Source organism: Staurois parvus, unplaced genomic scaffold, assembly GCF_062004578.1.
Source record: "Staurois parvus isolate SC_StPar_1 unplaced genomic scaffold, SC_StPar_1.0 ptg000116l, whole genome shotgun sequence".
Taxonomy (NCBI): domain Eukaryota; kingdom Metazoa; phylum Chordata; class Amphibia; order Anura; family Ranidae; genus Staurois; species Staurois parvus.
Window position 1 is genome coordinate 5068349 of NW_028317912.1, and position 22824 is coordinate 5091172.

Sequence of the window (22824 nt, forward strand, 5' to 3'; positions counted from 1 at the left end):
TGCCTAGGTTTTAGAGGAAAAAAACAAGAAAAAAAATATTCTGAACCAATGGACTGCAGACACAGTACAGGGGATGACCAGAGATTGCGGACATAGTACAGGAGATGACCAGAGATTGCGGACATAGTACAGGAGATGACCAGAGACTGCAGACACAGTACAGGGGATGACCAGAGCCTGCAGACACAGTACAGGGGATGACCAGAGACTGCGGACACAGTACAGGGAATGACCAGAGACTGCAGACACAGTACAGGGAATGACCAGAGACTGCGGACACAGTACAGGGAATGACCAGAGACTGCGGACACAGTACAGGGAATGACCCGAGACAGCGGACACAGTACAGGGAATGACCAGAGACTGCGGACACAGTACAGGGAATGACCAGAGACTGCGGACACAGTACAGGGAATGACCAGAGACTGCGGACACAGTACAGGGAATGACCAGAGACTGCGGACACAGTACAGGGAATGACCAGAGACTGCGGACACAGTACAGGGAATGACCAGAGACTGCGGACACAGTACAGGGAATGACCAGAGACTGCGGACACAGTACAGGGAATGACCAGAGACTGCGGACACAGTACAGGAGATGACCAGAGACTGCGGACACAGTACAGGGGATGACCAGAGACTGCGGACACAGTACAGGGGATGACCAGAGACTGTGGACACAGTACAGGGGATGACCAGAGACTGCGGACACAGTACAGGGGATGACCAGAGACTGCGGACACAGTACAGGAGATGACCAAAAACTGCGGACATAGTACAGGAGATGACCAGAGACTGCGGACACAGTACATTAGATGACTAGAGACTACGGACACAGTACAGGAGATATGTACGTGTATGTGTAACCCACCTCAGGCATTCTGCACAGGTCGGTGCCTTCTATGTAACTGTAACCGGTTTATATTATATGCACTCACCACAGGTTTACTTTACGAGCTGTAATACACCTTTGTGAGAGGGTGTGTTGCAATCACTCTCATGTTCTGTGTGTTCGTGCATTGCAATGCCATTTAGTTAGAAAAGCCCTATGACACACTAAGGCAATGAATTTCCAATGCACATGCATTGCAGTCCGAAAAAGTGCAGCTTGTTTTTGGCCTGTTCCTGTGTGTTTACAGACTTCTCAAAACTAATGGGCTACCCTGACTGGACATACATTAACCGCTTTAAGTCCACCCTATAACAGGAATACTGCTACTCCCTGCGCAACATCACGTATATATACGCGATTCGTGCTGCTGCCATGATTGCAGGTCGGGGGCGTGCGCCCGCCAACCAGTTGGTGCTGTGATTCGGTGCCTGATCGATCAATCAACACATTCAGGTCAGTGGTGTTCGGCCTGGATCTGCTGATTGATCCCTGCCCTATTAGACATGTACCTAATGTGTTTACATTTACACAGGTACAGGAAAATGATGCAATGGGCATATTCATCCCAGAGAGAGAAGAAAGTGGATCCACGTAACAAAATTACACATTTACAGTATAGGTCGCCCCCCAATTAACCCCTTCTACGCCCTGTCACCAGTGTCATTAGTACAGTGTACAGATTTTTTTTACTGATCACTGTATTAGTGTCAAAGGCGACTTCAAATAGCATAAGGGTCAGTTAGCGTCCCTCCCAGATAGTGTCAGATTGCTCGCCACTACACCAGTCATCACATTTAACCCCTTGATTGCCAGGAACATGCTGACATACACAATAAACCTTCATTGCTAGTATAGTGTCTGAACGGATCAATAACGGGCAGCACAGTGGCTAAATGGTTAGCACTTCCACCTGGCAGTACTAGGGTCATTGGTTCGAATTCCAACCGCGGCACCACCTGCCTAGTGTTTGCATGTTCTCCCTGTGCCTGTGTGGGTTTCTTCCGGGTACTCCGGTTTCCTCCCACACTCCAAAAGACATGCTGGTAGGTGAATTGGCTCCTGTCTAAATTGGCCCTAGTATCTGTATGTATGAATGTCAGTTAGGGACCTTAGATTGTATACTCCTTGAGGGTTAGGGACGGATGTGAATGTACAATATATATGTAAAGTGCTGCGTAAATTGACGGCGCTATATAAGTACCTGTAATAAATAAATATCTTTGATCAAATCAGCACTATACCAGCATTCACATTACACCGTGTTCCAAATTATTATGCAAATGATATTTTTCTCATTTACCTAAATAATTGATGTAAATAACAGTCAGCATAATTCTCATGTTATCGACTATTAAGAGTACAATTCAAATTTTATTGAACAAACCTCCTAATGATAACAGGATTTTTTTTAAACATAAAAAACTTACAATGCACTGTTCCAAATTATTACGCACAGTAAGTTTCAAAACACTTTTATAGGTTGTAAAGAACTGAAAATTGTCATTTGTTGTGTTTGCTGCATATTTACTGAAATCAAAAGCTATTTCAATCAAACTTTTAACAACATTTTAACTTTTTAAACATTTTAACAGGTCACGTTACATTTTGACATAGGAGCCCTTATTTGATAGCAGCTTCACAAGTCTTGCGTCCATTGGACTTGTGAGTTTTTGGACAGTTTCTGCTTGAATTTGTTTGCAAGATGTCAGAATAGCCTCCCAGAGCTGCTGTTTGGATGTAAACTGCCTCCCACCCTCATAGATTTTGCTTGAGGATGCTCCAAAGGTTCTCCATAGGATTGAGGTCAGGGGAGAATGGAGGCCACACCATAACTTTCTCTCCTTTTATCCCCATAACAGCCATTGATGCAGAGGTATTATTTGCAGCATGAGATGGTGCATTGTCATGCATGAAGATGAATTTATTACGGAAAGCATAGTTCTTCCTTCTGTACCAGGGAAGAAAGTGGTCAGTCATAAACTCCACATACTTTGCCGAGGTCATCTTTACATCTTCGGGGCCCCTAAAGGGGCCGACCAGCTCTGTTCCAATGATTTCGGCCCAAAACATGACTCCACCACCGCCTTGCTGACATCGCAGCCTTGTTGGAACAGGGTGGCCGTCCACCAACCATCCACTACGCTATCCATCTGGACCATCCAGGGTTGCAGGGCACTCATCAGTGAACAGGACTGTTTGAAAATTAGTCTTCATGTATTTTTCTGCCCAATGCAGCCGTTTCTGCTCGTGAGCATTGGTTATTGGTGGCCGAATAGAAGGTTTATGTACAGTTGCAAGACTCTGGAGGACTCTGCACCTTGATGTCCAGAGGCACCAGCAGCTTCAAATATCTGTTTGCTGCTATGTAATGGTATTTTAGCAGCTGCTCTCTTGATCCGATGCATGGATCTGGCAGAAATCTTCCTCAATGTACCTTTATCTGCACGAACCCGACTGTGCTCTGAATCAGCCACAAATCTCTTAACAGTGCGATGATCACGCTTACGTTTTTGTGAAAAATCTAATGTTTTCATACCTCGTCCAAGGCATTGAACTATTTCACCCTTTTCGGCAGCAGAGAGATCCTTTTTCTTCCCCATATTGCTTGAAAATGGTGCTCTGCTTAATAATGTGGAACACTGTCCTTTAGTAGTTTTTCCTTAAATTGGGCTCACCGTCCAATCTAATTATCACAGGTGTCCGAGATTGTTTTCAGTGATCAAAAGAGCCCTGACACACAATGCCATCCATGAGTTAAACTGAAAAACAAAATATTTAATCTTTGTGACACCTAAATAGAATTTGCATAATAATTTGGAACACGGTGTAGTATAGTGTCCCCAAAAATGCAGCATTAGTGGAAACAACCCCCGGCACCTGAGTTTAGCCCCTACGCTTAATCCCCCCTCCGGCCTTCTTCCCCAGCAAGTGCAGTGTCAGTAGGTCACTGTCACTCGATATTACTGCACACAAAACCACACTTTTACGTGGACAATTTTTATTCAAGCGTGTCACTAGACATTTGTACAATCTTGGAATTGACGCATGTAGCACCATGCGACCTAATCGCCTGGGCTTCCCCCAATGGCTTGTAAATACCCTTCTTATAAAGGGGGAAAAAGCATGCTTCACAAATGATGAATTGCTACTAGTGAAGTGGAAGGACAAACGTGATGTTTTCGTCCTGTCTTCCATTCTTGCAGACACGACCATCCAAATTTCCAAGTCAGCTGGTGTTGTTGAGAAGCCCCTCTGTGTCCATGCCCATAACCTTAACATGGGAGGGGTGGACTTCAATGACCAGATAATGAAGCCGTACTTTGTTTCTCGAAAAGCCAGATGCTGGTACAAAAGTGTCTGTTTGTTTCAGTTGGCTTTATACAATGCCTTAGAAAGCAATTGGACATAGTGGATCCTTCTTAAAATTTCAGGAAGAGACCATCAAGGCCCTTTTGTATCCAGAAGGTACTATGGCCCAAACCCCCAAAACAGCTGTAGTTAGCCGGCTGCATGAGAGGTATTTTCCCGATGCCATTCCTGGTAACCTAATCCAAAGGACATCCCAAAAAAGATGTTGTGTCTGTAGCACAGAATAAGGCGTGACACATGCTTTTTTTTGTCCCTCTTGTCCTGGCCAACCTGATCTCTGCTTCAAGGACTGCTTCCATCGCTACCATACACTAGTGGACTATTAGTATAGGGTACAGCATGGCACAGTTAATGACACATATTAGGCCTTGGTACCTTCTGCCCCTCCAAATGAGTGACAAAGATCCACTCCCTTTGCCGGTAAGATTGGATTCTCTGAAGTCACATTCAACCAACACCTGACAAGCTCAAGCTCATGGCTTGGGTCTTGAGAGGCAGAGGCTAAAAGATCTCAGGGGCTCTGTAAAGGTGGTGAATACTCTTATGAAAGCAAAGGAGAACAGCACTAACAATGCCTATAGTAGAGTATAACATAAATTCTCAGGATCGCTGCTGATCAAGGTTTTACACTGGGCTCTCCAAGTCTGTCACATTCTGAAGTTTCTGTAACATATTTCCTTACAGGCGGGGCTTGATTTTAGGTTTATGCGCAAGTACGCTATGGGACCACATTTCAGCTATCTCTGAGGGCATTCAACACTCAATTATACTGTCCTTCAAGCTGCAACTTGGTTGCAACCTACCTAAGGGATTGTTTGTGAAGTGGGATATCCCATTGGTTTTGGACTTGCTTGCATCAGATGCCTTCAATCAAAGTGGCTTCTTGTGGTACCTCCCACTGAAAACTGCTTTTCAAGTGGAAATTACATCAACCAGAAGAGTGTCCGTATTAGCGGACCGGGGGTTTAAAGAAGCCTGTCTTACGTTCATCCCGTATAGGGTATTACTCATGCTGATGCTTAAGATCGTGCCTGAGTGGCCTTCATAGTCCATATCACATGGAATGGTGTCCTTCCTACATCCCTCTTGGGGAGTACCCAAGAAGTTAGCCCATCAAGTCAAGCTTTAAAATTTAACATCAAGGCAACATCTGGCATCAGGAAGTCGGAGCACTTGTTTGTCATTCCAGGTGGAGCATGTAATACTTTTATGGCTTCCAACAAGATTATTGTCTCCCTTATTGGTGAAGCTCATCTCCTTGGCAAGTTGAAAGGGTTGGCTTTGCCAGGGGGGGATCATTTCTGTCCACCCAAAGGGTTTCGACTTTGTGAGCGGCAGCAGGCTGAGTGTGCCCAGACAATATCTGCAAGGCAGCTACTTGGGGGTCAATATATACATTCATGGCTCATTACTGTATAGAAGCAGTCTTAATGACAGTTGAGCTTGGCAGAGGCATCATGGCTACTGCTTTTTAGCCAGAATTGAGGAGTGTGTAGCATTATCTCTCCCCTGTGTGGCTAGTTAGTTCCCAGCTGTGCTGACAGGAAAACAGAAAATTGCATGATAGATACTTACAGTAATTCTCCTTTCCTGATGGGCTCCATGTCAGCACAATTCCCACCCAGCTTGGTAGGACTAGTTACAGAACACTGAGGCTGCAGGTGGGCTAAAATTTATGAGTTAGGTCCTGGAAGCATGCGGGGGCAGGGCCTATACTCAGCTATGCTGACATGGAGCCGTCAGGAAAGGAAAATTACGGTAAGTATCATTCAATTTTCTGTTATCTCTACCATAGTTTGTAGATGCTATAACGTTCATGTTACTTAACTTTTTTTTATCAAAGACGTAGCAAAATACATGTTGGCCTAAATTTATGACGAAATTTGAGTTTTTTACATATTTTCTTATGAGAAATTAGAAAATATTGCTTTTTTTCCAAAATCTTCAGTCTTTTTTTTTGGTTATAGCGCAAAAAAAAAAAGCCCCAGAGGTGATCAAAGTCAGTTAAACTAGCTCAGTGCCATATAGCAAAAAAATGGCGTAAATTTCAGTATCTATACCACCATTTTTAGACGCTATAACTTTTACACAAACCAATTAATATACACTTATTGGGATTTTTTTTTACCAACGACATGTTGCAGAATACAATTCGTCCTAAATTTATGACTAACTTTGAGTTTACTGTATTTTTTTTATAGCCGCAAGTACAAAATATTGGGGTTTTTTATCAAAATTTTTTGTTTATAGCACAAAAAATAAAAAAACCCAGAGGTAATCAAATACCACCAAAAGAAAGCTCTATTTATGTGAACAAAAAGGACATATTTTTGTTTGGTTACAGTGTTGCATGACTGCGCAGTTACCAGTTGAAACAGCGCAATGCCGTAACACAAAAAAAAGGCCTGGTCAGGAAGGGGGGTAAATCCTGTGGAGGACAAGTGGTTAATGGGCATTTTAGTGCTACACACAAGAACAGAGAAGTGTGAATCCAGCCTACAACCTATAACTAGGAGACTTTGTTAACTGAACAATCAGCATTTAAACAAGGACAGTTGACATGTGATCTCTTGTGTCACATTTCAATGGTGTCAAATACGATCAGCATTTTCTAAAAACTGTCACCAGACTTTCACTATAGTGATACATCAGTCAGTAAACAGCTCCCAGATGTTTCCCATCATTTTATGGGCATGCCCCCTTTCAGCTGCTGCTTCTAAACTTGTCACAGTCAATATTAAGTGGAACTACACTGTATCTGAGCATTACAAACCAAAACCACTATTTAATTCATTTTTTTTATATTCAAAGCAAACTCCCCCATCCATGCATGTCTCCATGATTTATTTTGCTGAGAAATCACTTAGAAAAACACCGCCTAGCATTTCTAGACATGGCCATCCTAAAGCGGAGTTCCAGTGAATATAAAAAAAAAAGTAGCTGCTGACTTTTCACCGGCCACCCTGTGTTCCCAGCACCAGCATCTTCAGTGTGGGCATCCAGCTGTGACAGCTTGCGGCTTCACAATCGGGTGCTCACTGAGCATGCGCAAGTAGCACTGCACTTTGTGAATGGTCCCGTAGCCTTCTGGGACCTGTCACATGTCCCAGAAGACTACGGGTAGGGAGGGGCAGAGGACAACTTCCGCTTCCAATCGCCTAGGTGATCGCAGCGGAAGTGGGAGCAGGTACCTGTCAATTCAGATACACGCTCCCCAAAGGTGCCAATCCTTAAGGCGGAACTTCCCCTTTTGGGTGGAGCTCTGCTTTAAGTAAGGGCAGAAGATTCATGTAGCATTTACTTCCTGGAATCCATCTGCCCTTAGCTCAGGCATGCAGACAGGAGAGTGTGCTTAACAGAGAAAACCCCTCCTGAAGACTCCAGGGATGCATGACATCGTTTGCTTAGGCATGGAAACCAGGAAGTAACTGAAGAAATGTAAGAAAAAAAAAGTTTAAAACAAGTAAATATGATATACGTTCCTATCTATTTACTAATTCTAGCAGCATAAGGATTCTAAATTGTCAATGTTGATTGAGAGAGTGAAGCTCGACTTTAAGTTTGTCGGTTCTCCCTAGATTTGTTGTAAGTTCATCTGTGTATAATATATAGTGAACCCTTACCTTACAAAACAACGCATTCAGTTTAGCATAAAAATGAAAGGCAAAACATTTATGTATATGAATATAAAACATCACAATTGACTTTCTTTTTCCTTTTTTTTAATAAATGATCACATAATTTCTGTTCCCAGCTGCATAAGAGCTGTGGAAGGAGAAAGAGAAGTACACTGATCTTCCCAGTGAATGGCTGTGCAGGGTGGGGGGTGGCAGCACAAGTTTGATCCTTGGAGGACAGGCAGGCTGTTCTCCCAGAGCAGCTAGAAAACTAACTATGCTGGGATAGATGTGCTCTTCTGCCTAGTGTGGTCAGTTTTTAATACTAAAGCAGAGGGACTGGCAAGAGCAACAGGGATTTCACACTGAGGAAGCAATACAAAGAGAACAGGATATTTTTTATCACAAGCACATGGTACAGCAGGCACATATCAGGAGTATGAAATGTCGGGGTAACGTATTCTCTAAAGTGTCATTATACCATTCATGAAAAAACATTTTATTCCAACATAATGTCCTAAATATCACCAATTTATTACAATCATCAAACAGTGTTTACATACCATATGTTTTCTTCTTACCATAGTCTTCTCTCCACACTATCCACTTTCCCAGCAATACTTTTTTTTTAATTATGGATAAAGTAAAAGGAGGGTTATAACCCCTGTCAGTTTTCTGCTATTTGTGTCTCATTGGGGAGATTTCCCTCCACTTCCTGTCCCAAAGTCAAAACACAAAGTAAGAGGAAATCCTTCCAAAGAGAGGGGAATCCCAGGTTTACACTAGACCTGTCCCCATTATAAGATTTTTCTTCTATTCCTGTTCTGGTAACAACCCAACATTAGAAATTTTCTTTCACTTTCACAGGAAAAACAGAGAGGGTAAAACTCCCTAATGAGCACACAGACAGCAATAAAAACCCAACAGGCTTTCTAATCCATCTCCACTGTATCCAAAACTAAAATGTTTTACATACATTCCCAGAAGGTGCAACAATTGAGCATAAGGGTCTTTTCACACCAGATGTGGTAGGACTGAGTTGGGCGGCTATTCCAGCACAGTCCCACTGCATGCACAAGGCAAAATGCCTTCTTTCCTATGTGCCTGGTGGTGTGCAGGCACAGTGTGCTGAGAAAAGGTACTGCATGCAGTACTGATCAGCGCAGTGTGATGAGAGGCAATCCACTGCCTCACACCCCAAGGTGGGCAATTGGTCTTTATGAGATTCCTTTGTGACATCTCAATACAGTTTGTTTACAAAAAAAAAAAAAGGAAATGGTGTGATCTGCCAGGCTCAGTGCTCCATCAATGGGCTGAGCTCAGCCAGGTCGCACTGCACACTAGCAGCTGTGCTGCAATGGTATGAACCAGCCCTGTGTCATGAGCCAACTGTCCACCTTCAGGTGGAAGTCATTCAGCAGCTGTACAGCTGTCAGATCACTTCCATTGACCCCAGAAATGTGTGACCCCCCCACCTCATCCACAGTGCTGTCATGGATCCCAGTATCTGCTATCCAACCTCTGGGTCCAAGACCCACATGATAAGTGCCACTAGCTAGAGAGGAGGGAGACCAGTGAATGTCCGTTTGCGAATTCTCCATAGCTAGTAAAAACCCAGAAGCAACAAAGATTAGAACATGTTCAGTTTCTGCTGTCACTTTCCCTGGCTGCTGTAGCTGGGTAAGAAGCTAACAAAGCGTAATCTGTGCTCCGTTAGCTTCAGTGGAAGGTAGCTGAGACATCAGGGGTTTAACAGACCAAAAAAAAGAGAGAACAAGAACAGAGAGAGAGAATAGGGGGGATTTCAATTCCCTGGACCAGTTGGTAGGGGGGGCTGACAGTTTACCATCCCCAGAGATAAGTACAGCAGGGATGGGGGATGGAGGGGGGATGGTGTTTGTTCACTTCTTCATTTTGTTCTGTAAAAGAGAACAATTTAAAGGCTGCGTCCACCTTTTCTCCGGTGTTCCATCAATATTCACAGTACAGTGCAGTAGATGTCACTGCCATAGAATAACACCAGGACATCGCCATGGACACCAGCTTCTGCTCTGTATATACTGGGGGCTCATTCACACCGGTTCTCAAGATGAAGCCTACTTTGTGTGAGGGCAGTGCTACAACCTAATGCACTGTTTACTTTTACTTAACTTTATTGAAGAGTCACAAAGTGACACTCCATTCCAGGCTATACATCAGAGGTGTCAAACTGGAGGGCCGCCAGTTTGACACCCTTGCTATACACCATTCCATGGTGACCCACTGTGGGACTGTGCTGGCTACACACACGTTGTATTGGTAGGCACCTCACTGCAGCATTATGGTGGCCACACACAACTATGTATTCTCATGTATGGTGTAACCCCCATCCCTCCCTCACATGAGCCGTGTGGTACTCACTTGTAGCTGTGCCGTCCCCTCCTGACAGTGTACATACACCCACTGCTGCTTCCTCATACACTGCAGCTGCACCCAGGTGAGCTAGAGGAGGGCACTGCACCTGTCACCCCGCCACCGCCCATCATAGACATACCCCACCCACAGGCATGGGCCGCCTCCTCCTCCACCTCGGTCACGTGTTTTTGTTTCCGACAGGCGATGCGCCTGGTAGCCGAAGTGCCGTAAAATGACGCACTTCCGCGAAGTGCCGGAGTCGTAGCGAGGGCGGAAGCGGCACCGAGGCGGGCGGAAGGTCGGTGGGGGAGAGAAGTAATGGCGATGGCTGGGAGCAAGTCGGTACTGTTCGTGTGTCTAGGTGAGTGCCGGTGAGGAATAGGAGGGGAGGCGCAAGGCGTGCTGGGAGAAATGTGAGGTACATCATGTCTCCTTCTAAAGGCGGTGTACTCGGTGCTGAGCTCTCTGGACATCAGACAGTAGCCCTGTAAGTTATATGATAGAGGAAGGAGAGACATTTATACTTCATTCTCCACATAGAGGGAAAGGGTTAGATTAGATCCCCCCCCCCGATTAGCGCCTGCCTTGATGACCGGAGACTGCGGACACAGCACGGGAGATGACCGGGGACTGCGGACACAGCACGGGAGATGACCGGGGACTGCGGACACAGCACGGGGGATGACCGGGGACTGCGGACACAGCACGGGGGATGACCGGGGACTGCGGACGCAGCACGGGAGATGACCGGGGACTGCGGACGCAGCACGGGGGATGACCGGGGACTGCGGACGCAGCACGGGAGATGACCGGGGACTGCGGACGCAGCACGGGAGATGACCGGGGACTGCGGACGCAGCACGGGAGATGACCGGGGACTGCGGACGCAGCACGGGGGATGACCGGGGACTGCGGACGCAGCACGGGGGATGACCGGGGACTGCGGACGCAGCACGGGGGATGACCGGGGACTGCGGACGCAGCACGGGAGATGACCGGGGACTGCGGACGCAGCACGGGAGATGACCGGGGACTGCGGACGCAGCACGGGAGATGACCGGGGACTGCGGACGCAGCACGGGAGATGACCGGGGACTGCGGACGCAGCACGGGAGATGACCGGGGACTGCGGACGCAGCACGGGGGATGACCGGGGACTGCGGACGCAGCACGGGGGATGACCGGGGACTGCGGACGCAGCACGGGGGATGACCGGGGACTGCGGACGCAGCACGGGGGATGACCGGGGACTGCGGACGCAGCACGGGGGATGACCGGGGACTGCGGACGCAGCACGGGGGATGACCGGGGACTGCGGACGCAGCACGGGGGATGACCGGGGACTGCGGACGCAGCACGGGGGATGACCGGGGACTGCGGACGCAGCACGGGGGATGACCGGGGACTGCGGACGCAGCACGGGGGATGAGCGGAGAGTGCGGACATAGTGGCGACGGGAATACTGGGCCGGCCGCTCCATAAGACGCACAGACATTTCCCCCCAAGTGTGTCTTATGGAGAGAAATATACAGTAAATGCAGGACACCTTGTTGGGTCAGATCTGTGTACAATATAAAGAGAGATGATGAGGAGGGGGGAAAGAGAGAGGGAGATCTATCATCTATTGCACTTATCTAGTGTCCGTGGCCATGGTACCCGACATATAGCGATGGAGTCTTGCTCCCCCTCTTCATGGTCAGCTCTAGGCTCCACCCTCTGGCCGTGACGGTTGCATACACTGATCAGAATAGATGGCCGGCTGGCTGCAGAGAGGCCAGGTGAGTGGTGTGGGTTCATAAGCTGAGCCCACCTTCCCCTGTTCTAGAATTGCTGATCACGCTCGAGCCCTGCCGAGCTCTCCCGACCTGCCAAACCCTAGTCCCTTGCCTCGCGGCAGATACGCCCCTGCCCGGCGGGCCGGATAAATGTCCTCGGCAGGTTGCATGTGGCCCACGGGCCATAGTTTGAGGACCCCTGGTCTATGCGTTCGGAAGCTGAAGTTGCTTATCCCCCCTTCATCTCTGTAGTCTTCTGGGACACATGACAGGTCCCAGAAGACTATATTCACAAAGTGCAGTGTGACTCGCACATTCGCAGTGGGCCCTCGGCTGTGGAGCCGCAAGCTGTCACAGCCGGGTACCCACATTGAAGGTGCTAGGAACACAGGGCGGGAGGTGAAACTGCCTGCGGGGGGACACCGTAAGATCGAGGGATAGGGGAGTGTCCATTTTTTAAAGTCAGCAGCTACAGTTTTTGTAGCTTCTGACTTTTATTTATTTTCACTGGAACTCCTCTTTAAGGGCCAAGTCACACTACATGCATTCCAGTGCTTTTTTTTTTCTCTGTCAAAAAGGTGACATGGTTTCCAATGGCATAGTTCATTCCACTGCAGTCAGTTCCAGTGCATTCCAATTCCAGAAAAAATACAGAACATGCTGCATTTTTTCTGCACCAAAATGCACATGTTCTTATTTAAGTTGAAGAAAGAGAGGGGACAAAAATTAGCCTGGAACGCATGAAAAACGAATTGGAACATGACAAAAACGTGCATACAGACTGGGTTTCTATGGCGTGAACTGGCCCAAAATAAGGACATGTGCGTTCCGGTGCTTTTTTTATGCATTTTATATATAACCTACTAGCAGTGCATTTTTAATGCAGAAAAAAAGCACTGGACTGCATGTGGTGTGAACTGGCCCTTAAACAAAAAAAATTCAAGGTAGACTTACCGGTAACTTGTTTTCTAGTAGTCTTTCAGGACCGCACATGAGAGAATGCAGCTCCTCCTATCGCAGGAAACACACATCCACATAGACTTCAAATTGGAGGCTTTTCCCACAGTCCTCAGTTGTTGAAGAGTAGCTCTGGCCCATCTGAAAAACATAGCACAACAGCATAAACAATATCAGAGCAGGCAATTATTGTTGTCCTGAAAGACTACTAAGTTTAAAGCAAAGTTCCACTCGACCTATATAAAAAAAAGTCAGCAGTTACAAAAACTGTAGCTGCTGACTTTTAAAAAACAGCCACCTACCTGTCCCTTGGTCCTGTGGTTTTTACCCTGCAGCTCGTTTCACCAGCCATCCTGTATTCCAGGAGGCCGGCATCTTCAGTGTGGGCACCCGGCTGTGATAGCTTGCGGCTTCACAGCCGGTACCCACTACACATGCGCGAGTAGCGCTGCGCTTCGTGCATGGTCCTGTAGTCTTCTGGGACCTGTCACATGTCCCAAGAGACTACAGGGAGAGAGGGAGGGTGCCTTCTGTTTACAATCGCCGCGGCGATCGGACCGGAAGTGGGAGCGGGTACTCGCTCCCTCCTCCCGCTCCCCAAAGGTGCCAATCCTTAATGGGGAGCGGAGGAGCAGTCCTTAAAGCGGAACTTTGCCTTTTGGGTGGAGCTCCGCTTTAACTTGAATTTTCTCAAAACGTCTTTCTGGACAGCACATGTGAAGATAAACGAGAACTTATCCCCTTAGGGTGGGACCACAGCTTGCAAGACCTTCCTACCGAAGGCCTGCTCTCCCGCTGACAAATCCAGCCTGTAATGGCATACAAAGATGGACATGCATGACCACGTCGCTGCCTTACAAATTTGTTCCAGGGGTGTCGCCGGCCTTCTCAGCCCATGTGGCTGCTAGAGCTCTTGTGGACTGAGCATGAATGCCCATTGGTGGAACAAGATCAGAAAGTTCATAAGCTGATTTGATTGCCATTCTCAGCCATCTGGCAATTGATGCTTTAGTGGCTTTTTGTCCTGTTTTTTTTTTTAGTCCCTGCAAACAAAATGAACAAGGATTCAGAACTCCTGAAATCTTTAGTTGCTTCTAAATAATGTAAAACAATTCTTCTGACATCTAACAAACGAAAAATTTCTTCTTTGTCCTCAGAGGGGTTAGAACAAAAGGTTGGCAAAATAATATCTTGAGAACGGTGATAAACCGACACTACCTTTGGAGGAAGGCTGGATCGTTTTTTATTACATTCTTATCTGGGTAGATCTTCAGAAAGGGCTCTCTGACTGATAATGCCTGTAGATCCCTAATTGTGCGTGCGGAGGTGACCACAATTAACCTCTCTAGCGGTATGATTATGTCAGTATTTCTGTGCTCAAAGCGGTACATTGTTTTCAGTGGAAATATGTTTTTTGTTTTTTTTATTGTAGGCCTGTAATTCTTAGAAATAACTCACTGAAATCTGTCCGAACAAGAGTCTAGTAAACATCCCGGGTATGATGAAATTTGAAACACGAAATCATAAATTATATAATCCATAATAATATAATACATTTTATTCAATAATGTAATCAAACAAAAAACATTGAAATTTGAAATAGAGCACCAAGTTCGCACATCACTGAGCTCAGTCTCAGAATCGTTTTCCGTGTCTGATGACAAATTTTCCCACGACTCCTTATCACTCAATTCTGCAAGTGGTACTAATTTACTATTGCTGTTCTAAAACCGATTTGACCTAAAGGGACGCTTTTTGGATGCCTTGGCCATTTATCAGTTTCCAGGCAGAAAGAACAGTAAAAATGCAGGCAGGGCACAGGACAAAGGACTCGGGACAAAATGTATGTGAAATGGTTTGATACAGTAATGTAATACTATCAGATTTTAGTGTATTGTGTATGTAAAATGTTGCCATTTTTGAATCTCCCACCGGTTCCGTACCCTGTATGTCCCGATGCTCGCAGGGAACGGAACCCAGAAGATGGATGCCGGCATCGGCCGGAAGACATGGCCGGGGACGCAGCGGGAGGACAGCGTGGGACAAGGTAAGTTATCCAGGGATCCCAGAGCAGCACTGCAGTGTAATACCGCTTCTGGTACTGAAACTTAACCCCGAGCTACACTCGGGAATACCACCAGGGGAGTTAATAGAACTGTCTTCAACGTGATATACTTCAGGGTCGCAGAATCCAAAGGCTCAAAGGAAGATTTGGTTAGAGCTTTAAAGACTAGTGAAAGATCCCATTTAGGGAAAGCTTTTGCTTTACCCGACCTGGATCAAGAAAAAGTTTTGAAAAATCTGAGATCGAGCGCTCCAGAAAGACCCCTAAAGCTGCAACCTGGACTTTCATCGTGCCAATCACTAACTTCTTGTCTGCTACTTGCTGAAGAAACTGAGGTAATGTCTTCCAAAGATCTTGAATTGGTTAGGCACCAGGCGTTGTATATCTTCCAAACTTTACCATGAATAGCCCTCGTGACCCCCTTTCGACTTGCAAGGAGAGTGTCTACTAAGCGTTTTGAGAAGCCCTTCTTTTCTAGTTGTTGCCTTTCAGAAACCACACCTTGAGGCACAGGTTTTCCATTTTTGGATGACCCTGTAGTAGCAGGTGCTTCCTGAGTAGAAGCGTTCGATATGGTCTGATAACCGCAGGAGAGTTGCAAACCATGACCTTTTTGGCCAGAAAGGAGCAGCGAAAATGATCTGTGCTCTTTCTGTTTGAACCTTCTTCAGAGCTTGAGGAATTATTTGGATGGGGGCGGAAAGCATAGCACATCTTGAATCTCCACCTTTGAGCGAGGGCATCAATCCATACTGCTCCATCTTCTCTGTTCAGGGAAAAGAACTGACAGGTTTTGGTATTCTGACTCGCAAACAAATCTATTTGTGGCTGATCCCATTCTTGAATTAAGTTGAGGAAAACATCCCGATTTAGGCACCATTCTCCCTCCTTCAGCTGTTTTCTGCTCAAGTAGTCGGCTACCAGGTTCAGCAAGCCTACCCTGGAGCTCCTGAGAGAAAGCCAAGAGAGACAAAGCAATTGCCTTTAATTCTCTCCAGTTTGAGGCGTTTGACTTTTGTGGCCTTGGCCACTGCCTCTGTGCGAGCTGACCTCCCTGGTGTGCTCCCCAGCTCCAGGAGCTGGTATCCGTGGTGAGTATCCTTTCTACTGGAATGGATCAGGTTAGACCTTTTGAGAGAACCTCTTTCACCACCAGAAAGATCTCTTCACACTAGAAAGAATCCTCGCCGCCTTGTCCAGCATGGCCAAGTCTCCGTTCCAAACTCTCAAGATGAATAGCTGCAGGAGCCTGAAGTGTACTCTTGCCCACTGGACCTCTGGAATGGAGGCTAACAGGTCAAGAGCTGACAGTGAAAACCTGATTGAAACTTGGTCAAAATGAAAGCTGCCTGTATTTTCTGGGTCTTTTCTTCTGGCAAAAGATTTTTCTGTTCTACCGAACAGAAACAAAACATTCTTGGATGGCGTCCGGTTGGTTTTTTTGCGTGTTGATGATCCAGCCCAGACTTCCAGATGGCTGCAGGCTACCTGAAGGTCCTTCTTCAACTGCTCTTCATCTAGGTAAGGGATTACCATCACACCTCTGAGCCTCAAGGGAGCTCGGGCTTTCGCCATTACCTTGGTGAAAATGCGGGGAGATGACAGCTCGAAAGGCAGTGCCCTTAATTGCAGGTGTTGAACCTCGTACCCTGACCTCAAAGCGAGCCTCAAAAATCTTTGGGAGCGTTCTCTGGATGGGATGTGCAGATTAGCGTCCCTTAGATCAATTGATGCCATGAAGAAATCTTGGAACAGCAGGTTTTTGACCAAAAAAGATAGCTTTTTCAAAGGTTTTAAGTTGAGGATTAGCTGGAATTTTCCTGATGGTTTTCCCACTAAAAGTATTTGAGAATAAAACCCCATCTGTTCCTCTCCTGACAGGACCAGAAGCACCACTTTGTAAAATCAGATCCTGAATCAGGTTCTTCATAGCAATAGCTTTTACTGGATTTTTCTGAATATCTGTAATAAAATACCTTCTTGGCGGAATCTCTGCAAACTCTTTCATAACCCCTGTGGATCAGATTTCGGATATACAGCCTCAACGTTATCTCTTCTTATTGTGGAAGGAACTCCTGTAGTCTTCCTCCAACTGGAGACAGTGGGTCATTGGAATATTTCAGGCTGTGTAGGAGAATGGAAAAGGACTCCTTTTTCTCCCTTTCTGCAATGTTTTTTCTTCCTTGTGGCTTATCCCCTCGCAAGCTTCTTTGTGGACGAAAAAAAAGTTTAACTTTTTTCTTCACAGGAAAATGCTTTTTCCTGTCTGCTGTGCAATCCAAAATTGACTCTAAGTCTGGCCCAAAAAGGAGATCTCCTGAAAAGGGGATTCCACACAGCCTGACTTTTGATGTGATGTCACCCTGCCATGTCATTAACCAGAAGACCCTTCTCGCCGAGTTAAATAAGGCAGCTGAGCGAGCTGTCATGTATATGGCTTCTGCAGACCCATCCACTAAATACCCTACAGCTCTTGTGATTGTGGGGATGGAATCTAAAATCTCTTCCTTTGGGGACCCCACACTGATATACATCTGTTAAGCTGGTTTAGCCATGTCTTCAAAAGCTAAGTCTGTGCATTTAGAGGGGGGGGGGGGGGTGGAGAATGGCATCTACCTTAGGCACTTTGTTCCATACTGATGCCAAATCTTCTTCAAACTGGAACCATCTCTTGTGAGATAGAGAAGAAAGCAGTTTATTGACCCCATTGTGATAGGATTAAGTGATTACAATTTTTTTTTTTTAAAGGGACAGTGTAAAAAAAAAAAAGTTGAGTGTCCCTGTGCTTGCACATAGTGGTGAACGCATACGTAGGCCACACCCACATATGTAAACTGTGTTCAAACCACACAAATGAGGTATCGCCACAAACATCGGAGCAAGAGCAGCAATTCTAGCACTAGACCTCTTCCATAACTTTACACTGCTAACCTGTTGAAATTTTTAAAGCATCACACATGGAGATTTTTAAGTACCATAGTTTGACGCCATTCCACAAGCATGCAGAATTTTCAAGCATGACATGTTTGGTATCTATCTACTCGCCGTAACCTCCTCTTTCATATTTTACAAACAAATTGGGGTATATATTGTTTTGTGGGGTTTTAAGTGTGTTTTTTTTTCCAAAAAATATATATATTTTTTAAAAACTGCCGATTTCGGTTTCCGGCCAAGTGCATCCTGAATTTTTGGTTTCGGCACCAGAATTTTTCATTTCAGTGCACCACTACAAAATATTGTGTTGCTGTTGGTATCTTGAATATTGGAAGCTGATGAAACATATTTTGCGTTTTGTTTTAAACAAAGTAGCTGCATTCTTAACCCTCTTAAAAAAAAAAAAGGGGGGGGGGCGTGTCGTCCAAAAGCTTTGCCAGTGACCATTCATATCCAGCCTGTGGCCTGCACTGTACAATTGACCACTTGAAGACCAGGCCTGTTCTGACACTTTTTGTTTACATATAATAATTAGTATTTTTTGCTAGAGAATTACTTAGAACCCACAAACATTACATATTTTCAAAGCAGAGTCCCTAGAGAATAAAATGGTGGGTGTTGCAATTTTTTGTAAATGATTCATGACTGAAACCTGCTGATCAGCTGTGTCCAATCACAGCCCAGATCCCTGTATTGACAGACAGGGATGTTTCCCGAAAAGAACTATCTGTTTCTTTTCCCTGCAAAGCAGGGAGAATAATCAAATATATTTTTAATAAAAAGCAGCACATAATACACACATTAGGCACACACTTAGCCCCTTGATTTACCAAGATGTTAACCTCTTCCCAGCCAGTGTCATTAGTTAAGTGGCAGTGTATAGTATTACTGATCACTGTATAAGTGTCATTAGTGATGTCCGTGTACCTCCCAGCCACGGTCAGTGTCAGATTGTCCACTGCAGTATCATAGTTCCACTATAAGTCACTGATAGCTGACATGAATATAAACAAATAAAAATACCAGTATACACTATATTGCCAAAAGTATTGGGACGCCTGCCTTTACACGCACATGAACTTTAATGGCATCCCTGTCTTAGTCTGTAGGGTTCATTGAGTTGGCCCACCCTTTGCATTTATAACAGCTTCAACTCTTCTAGGAAGGCTGTACACAAGGTTTAGGAGTGTCTGTGGAAAGGTTTGACCATTCTTCCAGAAGCACATTTGTGAGATTAAGCACTGATGTCGGACAAGAAGGCCTGGCACGCAGGCTCCGGTCTAATTCATCCCAAAGGTGTTCTGTCGGGTTGAGGTTAGGTCTCTGTAGGCCAGTCCAGTTCCTCCACCCCAAACTCGCTCATCCATGTCTTATGGACCTTGCTTTGTGCACTGGTGCGCAGTCATGTTGGAACAGAAAGGGGCCATCCCCAAACTGTTCCTGCAAATTGGGAGCCTGAAATTGTCCAAAATGTCTTGGTATGCTGACACCTTAACAGTTCCCTTCACTGGAACTAGGGGGCCAAGACCAGCCCCTGAAAAACAACCCCACATCATAATCCCCCCTCCACCAAACTTTACACATGGCACAATGCATTCAGGCAAGTACTGTTCTGGCAACCACCAAATCCAGATACATCCACTCGATTGCCAGACAAACGTGATTCATCACTCCAGAGAACACGTCTCCACTGCTCTAGAGTAAGGTGGCGACATGCTTTACCCCACTGCATCCGACGCCTTGCATTGCACTTGGTGATGTAAGGCAGGGCTTGACAAATTTGCTTTGAATCTAGGAGCCAGCTAAAGTTAGAAGCCAGTTTTTTTTGAAAGGGCGAACGAAAAAGACAGACACCTGGATACACCTTCACTGGCTCGGATTTTTGAAATCTCTGTGGTTTTCTCTTCTCTCCTCTCCCAACACTGACGGGACAGGCTAGACAGATTCTGATTGGTCAGCGCTATCCATGTAACGGTGCTGACTAGAGTGCCTCTTGTCTATACACTGAGAGGTACAGATCAGAGATTTCAAATCCATGGAACAGTAAAGCGGACAGCTGACAAAAGCCCAGGTGTCAGGGAGCAATTTCTAGCTGTCATGGCAATCTGGGATTTGTCAAGCCCTGCAGTACAGCCCCCATATCACACAGCACAGCCCCACTCATATGATGCAACACAGCCCCATATCACAAAGTACAGCCCTCCCCCCGCATATCACACAGCCACCCCAACCCCCCATATCACACAATACATATGATCAGCACAGCCATGCCAGCCTGAGACAGAAATAATTACTTGTTCTCTCCTGTGATCCAAGATCAGCCGACTGTGGGCTAAAGCCCGCTGCCAGCTAACATCACAGAGCCACTCCAGATGTCAGGATTCACCCAGATGCCTGATTGGCAGCTGGCTCTGCAACTTGGCACACAGCTGAGAGCCTCAGCCAGCTGTTCCTTCCCCCTCCCAAGCCCGGCACTCCAGTGAGCATTTGGAGGAGTGGAGCTGAGAGCGGTGACTGACAGTCACTGATCTCCACTCAGTTAAGACTGATTGCTTGGCTCGAGCCGGGGAGGGACAACTGCAAGATCAGCAGGAAGGTAAGTCTGTTTAATTCTTTTTTAGAATCCTACACTTGTCCTTTGAACTGGAACTTAGGAAAGGATTAAGATAAAGAAGCAATATACTCAGTAAGTGATTAAATCATCTGCTAAAAGTGCTTAAAAATTGGAGGGTGTTATATCCCTTTTAAGGGTGAGATCCAAACATGGAACTGTTTATTATTATTATCATTATTTTTTTTTTTTATGTGCAGTTCTGAGGGGTTCTATGCCTAACCCTTCAGGCAACTCTCTAGAACTCGTATGGTCATTCATGGACCTGCCAAACTAACTTCTTGCTGGTGTTTTAAGAGCATGTTGTGATCAGTGATGTGTACGGCACAAGATATGTTGACCTGTCCATTCACCAAAGTGCAGGAAACATGTTAAAGTGATTCTAAAGGTTCAGTTGTGTGTGTGTTTTTTTTTTTTTTTTTTTTTTTTTTTTTTTTTTTTTCTAAGATTGTGGGAAGGTCAGTTACACTAACCATGGCTAATAGCTTTCTGTTTGTTCTTATTCAGGACAGATGCTAATTCACACGGAATGCGTAGTTACACACGAATTGCTCTTCACTGGAAATTCCCCGCTATACCTGTCTCACAGATTAAGTCTAGATTAGACTCTATTATGCTCATGGAAAAAAATATACTTTACATAACCCAGTGCCACACTTTAATAATAAATGCGACCCTTGCTATGAGAATAGACCCATTTTTTCTGTCTTAAATATGTTTTATCATTTGATCCTTGATATGCTTTTGATGTGACCAATATTGTCTTAACCGCTTTCCCTCTGCCTTATAACATAAGTGCTGCCATAGGACAGCAGGGCTGCGCAAAATCACGTGTGTATATATACGTGATTTGCATTCCCAGGTCGGGGGCGCGTTCGCCGCCCTACCCTGCGCTGCTCTTGCTGGCTAGAGATGTCAGTCACCGGGTCCCGGCCGGCACTTGGCGATCGTGGAGGAAAGCTGACGGGAGAGCTCTGTGTGTAAACACGGGTATCTCTCCTGTTAGCATGGACATGCTATTTTGTGTATCTCTACACAGCAGAGATACAAAACGGCATGTCTCTCCCTAGTAAAACGCAACCCTTTGATCGACCAAGATGTTAACTCCTTCCTGCCCAGTGTCATTAGTACAGTGTCAGTGCTTTTAGCACTGATCACTGTATTAGTGTCACTGCGGATGTCAGTGGCACGTAGTCAGTTCCCACCTACTGTCAGAATGCCCACCGCAGTCCCGCTATAAGTTGCTGATCGTTGCCTTTACTAGTATTAAAAAAAAATAAAATAAAATTCCAGTGTATATATACCGCTATTTGCAGGTGCTATAACTTTCACATAAATTAATTAATTTACACGTATTGGGGTTTTTTTGTTCAGAATACATTTTGGCCTAAATTTATGAAGAAATTAGTAGTGGTGCACCGAAATGAAAATTCTGGTGCCGAAAACTAAAATTCAAAATGCACTTGGCTGAAAACTGACGTGCGCAGTTTTTAAAAATTAATATATTTTTTTTTATTAAAAAAATACACTTGGATCAAAAAAAATCCCCAATATATACCCCACTTTTTTTGTAAAATATGAAAGGATGTTATGGCGAGTAAATAGATACCCAACATGTCACGCATGCTTGTGGAATGGCGTCCAACTATGGTACTTAAAAATCTCCATGGATGATGCTTAAAAAATGTCTGCACCGTTTACATATGTGGGCTGTGGCCTACGCATGCGTTCACCACTGCGTGGGAGCACGGGGGGGCGGGGGCACATTAAACTTTTTAAAAAAATGTATTTAATTTTTTTTTACTCCCATTAAAAAACATTTTAATCACTTTTATTCTTCTCACAAGGAATGCATGCATCCCCTGTGATAGAAATAATTAGTGACAGGTTCTCTTTATGAAGAGATATGGGGTCAATAAGACCCCTCATCTCTCCTCTGCAATGTAAAGCATGAGATCAAAAAAAGCATTGATCTACTGCTTTAAAATTAAAAAAAAAAAAATAGCAGGAACCGGAAGTGACATCGCTCCGGTCTTCCAAGGGCATAGAGGTGAATGGACATCTTCACTCACCTCTGTGCCCAGCGCCAGAATCGTTTGATGCTTTCTCTGAAGGGCAAGTTGTTAAGCATCATCTGTGGTTCCTATGTTATACTAAGCATGTACACTCACCGGCCTCTTTATTAGATACATCTGTTCAATTGCTTGG

At 45.4% G+C, this 22824-nt stretch overlaps 2 protein-coding genes across 5 annotated transcripts in view; one reads left to right on the plus strand and one right to left on the minus strand.

Moving 5' to 3' along the window:
• Nucleotides 1–10464, minus strand: part of SH3YL1 (SH3 and SYLF domain containing 1) — a 185083-nt gene extending 174619 nt beyond the window's left edge. For 2 of the 3 annotated variants that reach the window (XM_089671971.1, XM_089671969.1), the window contains exon 1: nucleotides 10281–10464. Coding sequence is in view for 2 of the 3 variants with exons in the window: in XM_089671969.1 (XP_089528095.1) it covers nucleotide 10281 (1 nt within the window). In the remaining variant the exon portion in view is untranslated. The remainder of the gene's footprint in view (nucleotides 1–10280) is intronic. The other variant, XM_089671970.1, reaches the window with a different exon arrangement.
• Nucleotides 10465–10477: 13 nt separating this feature from the next.
• Nucleotides 10478–22824, plus strand: part of ACP1 (acid phosphatase 1) — a 38795-nt gene continuing 26448 nt past the window's right edge. For both annotated transcript variants that reach the window (XM_089671972.1, XM_089671973.1), the window contains exon 1: nucleotides 10478–10635. In XM_089671972.1, coding sequence (XP_089528098.1) covers nucleotides 10593–10635 — 43 coding nt within the window. In that variant the 5' untranslated portion in view covers nucleotides 10478–10592. The remainder of the gene's footprint in view (nucleotides 10636–22824) is intronic.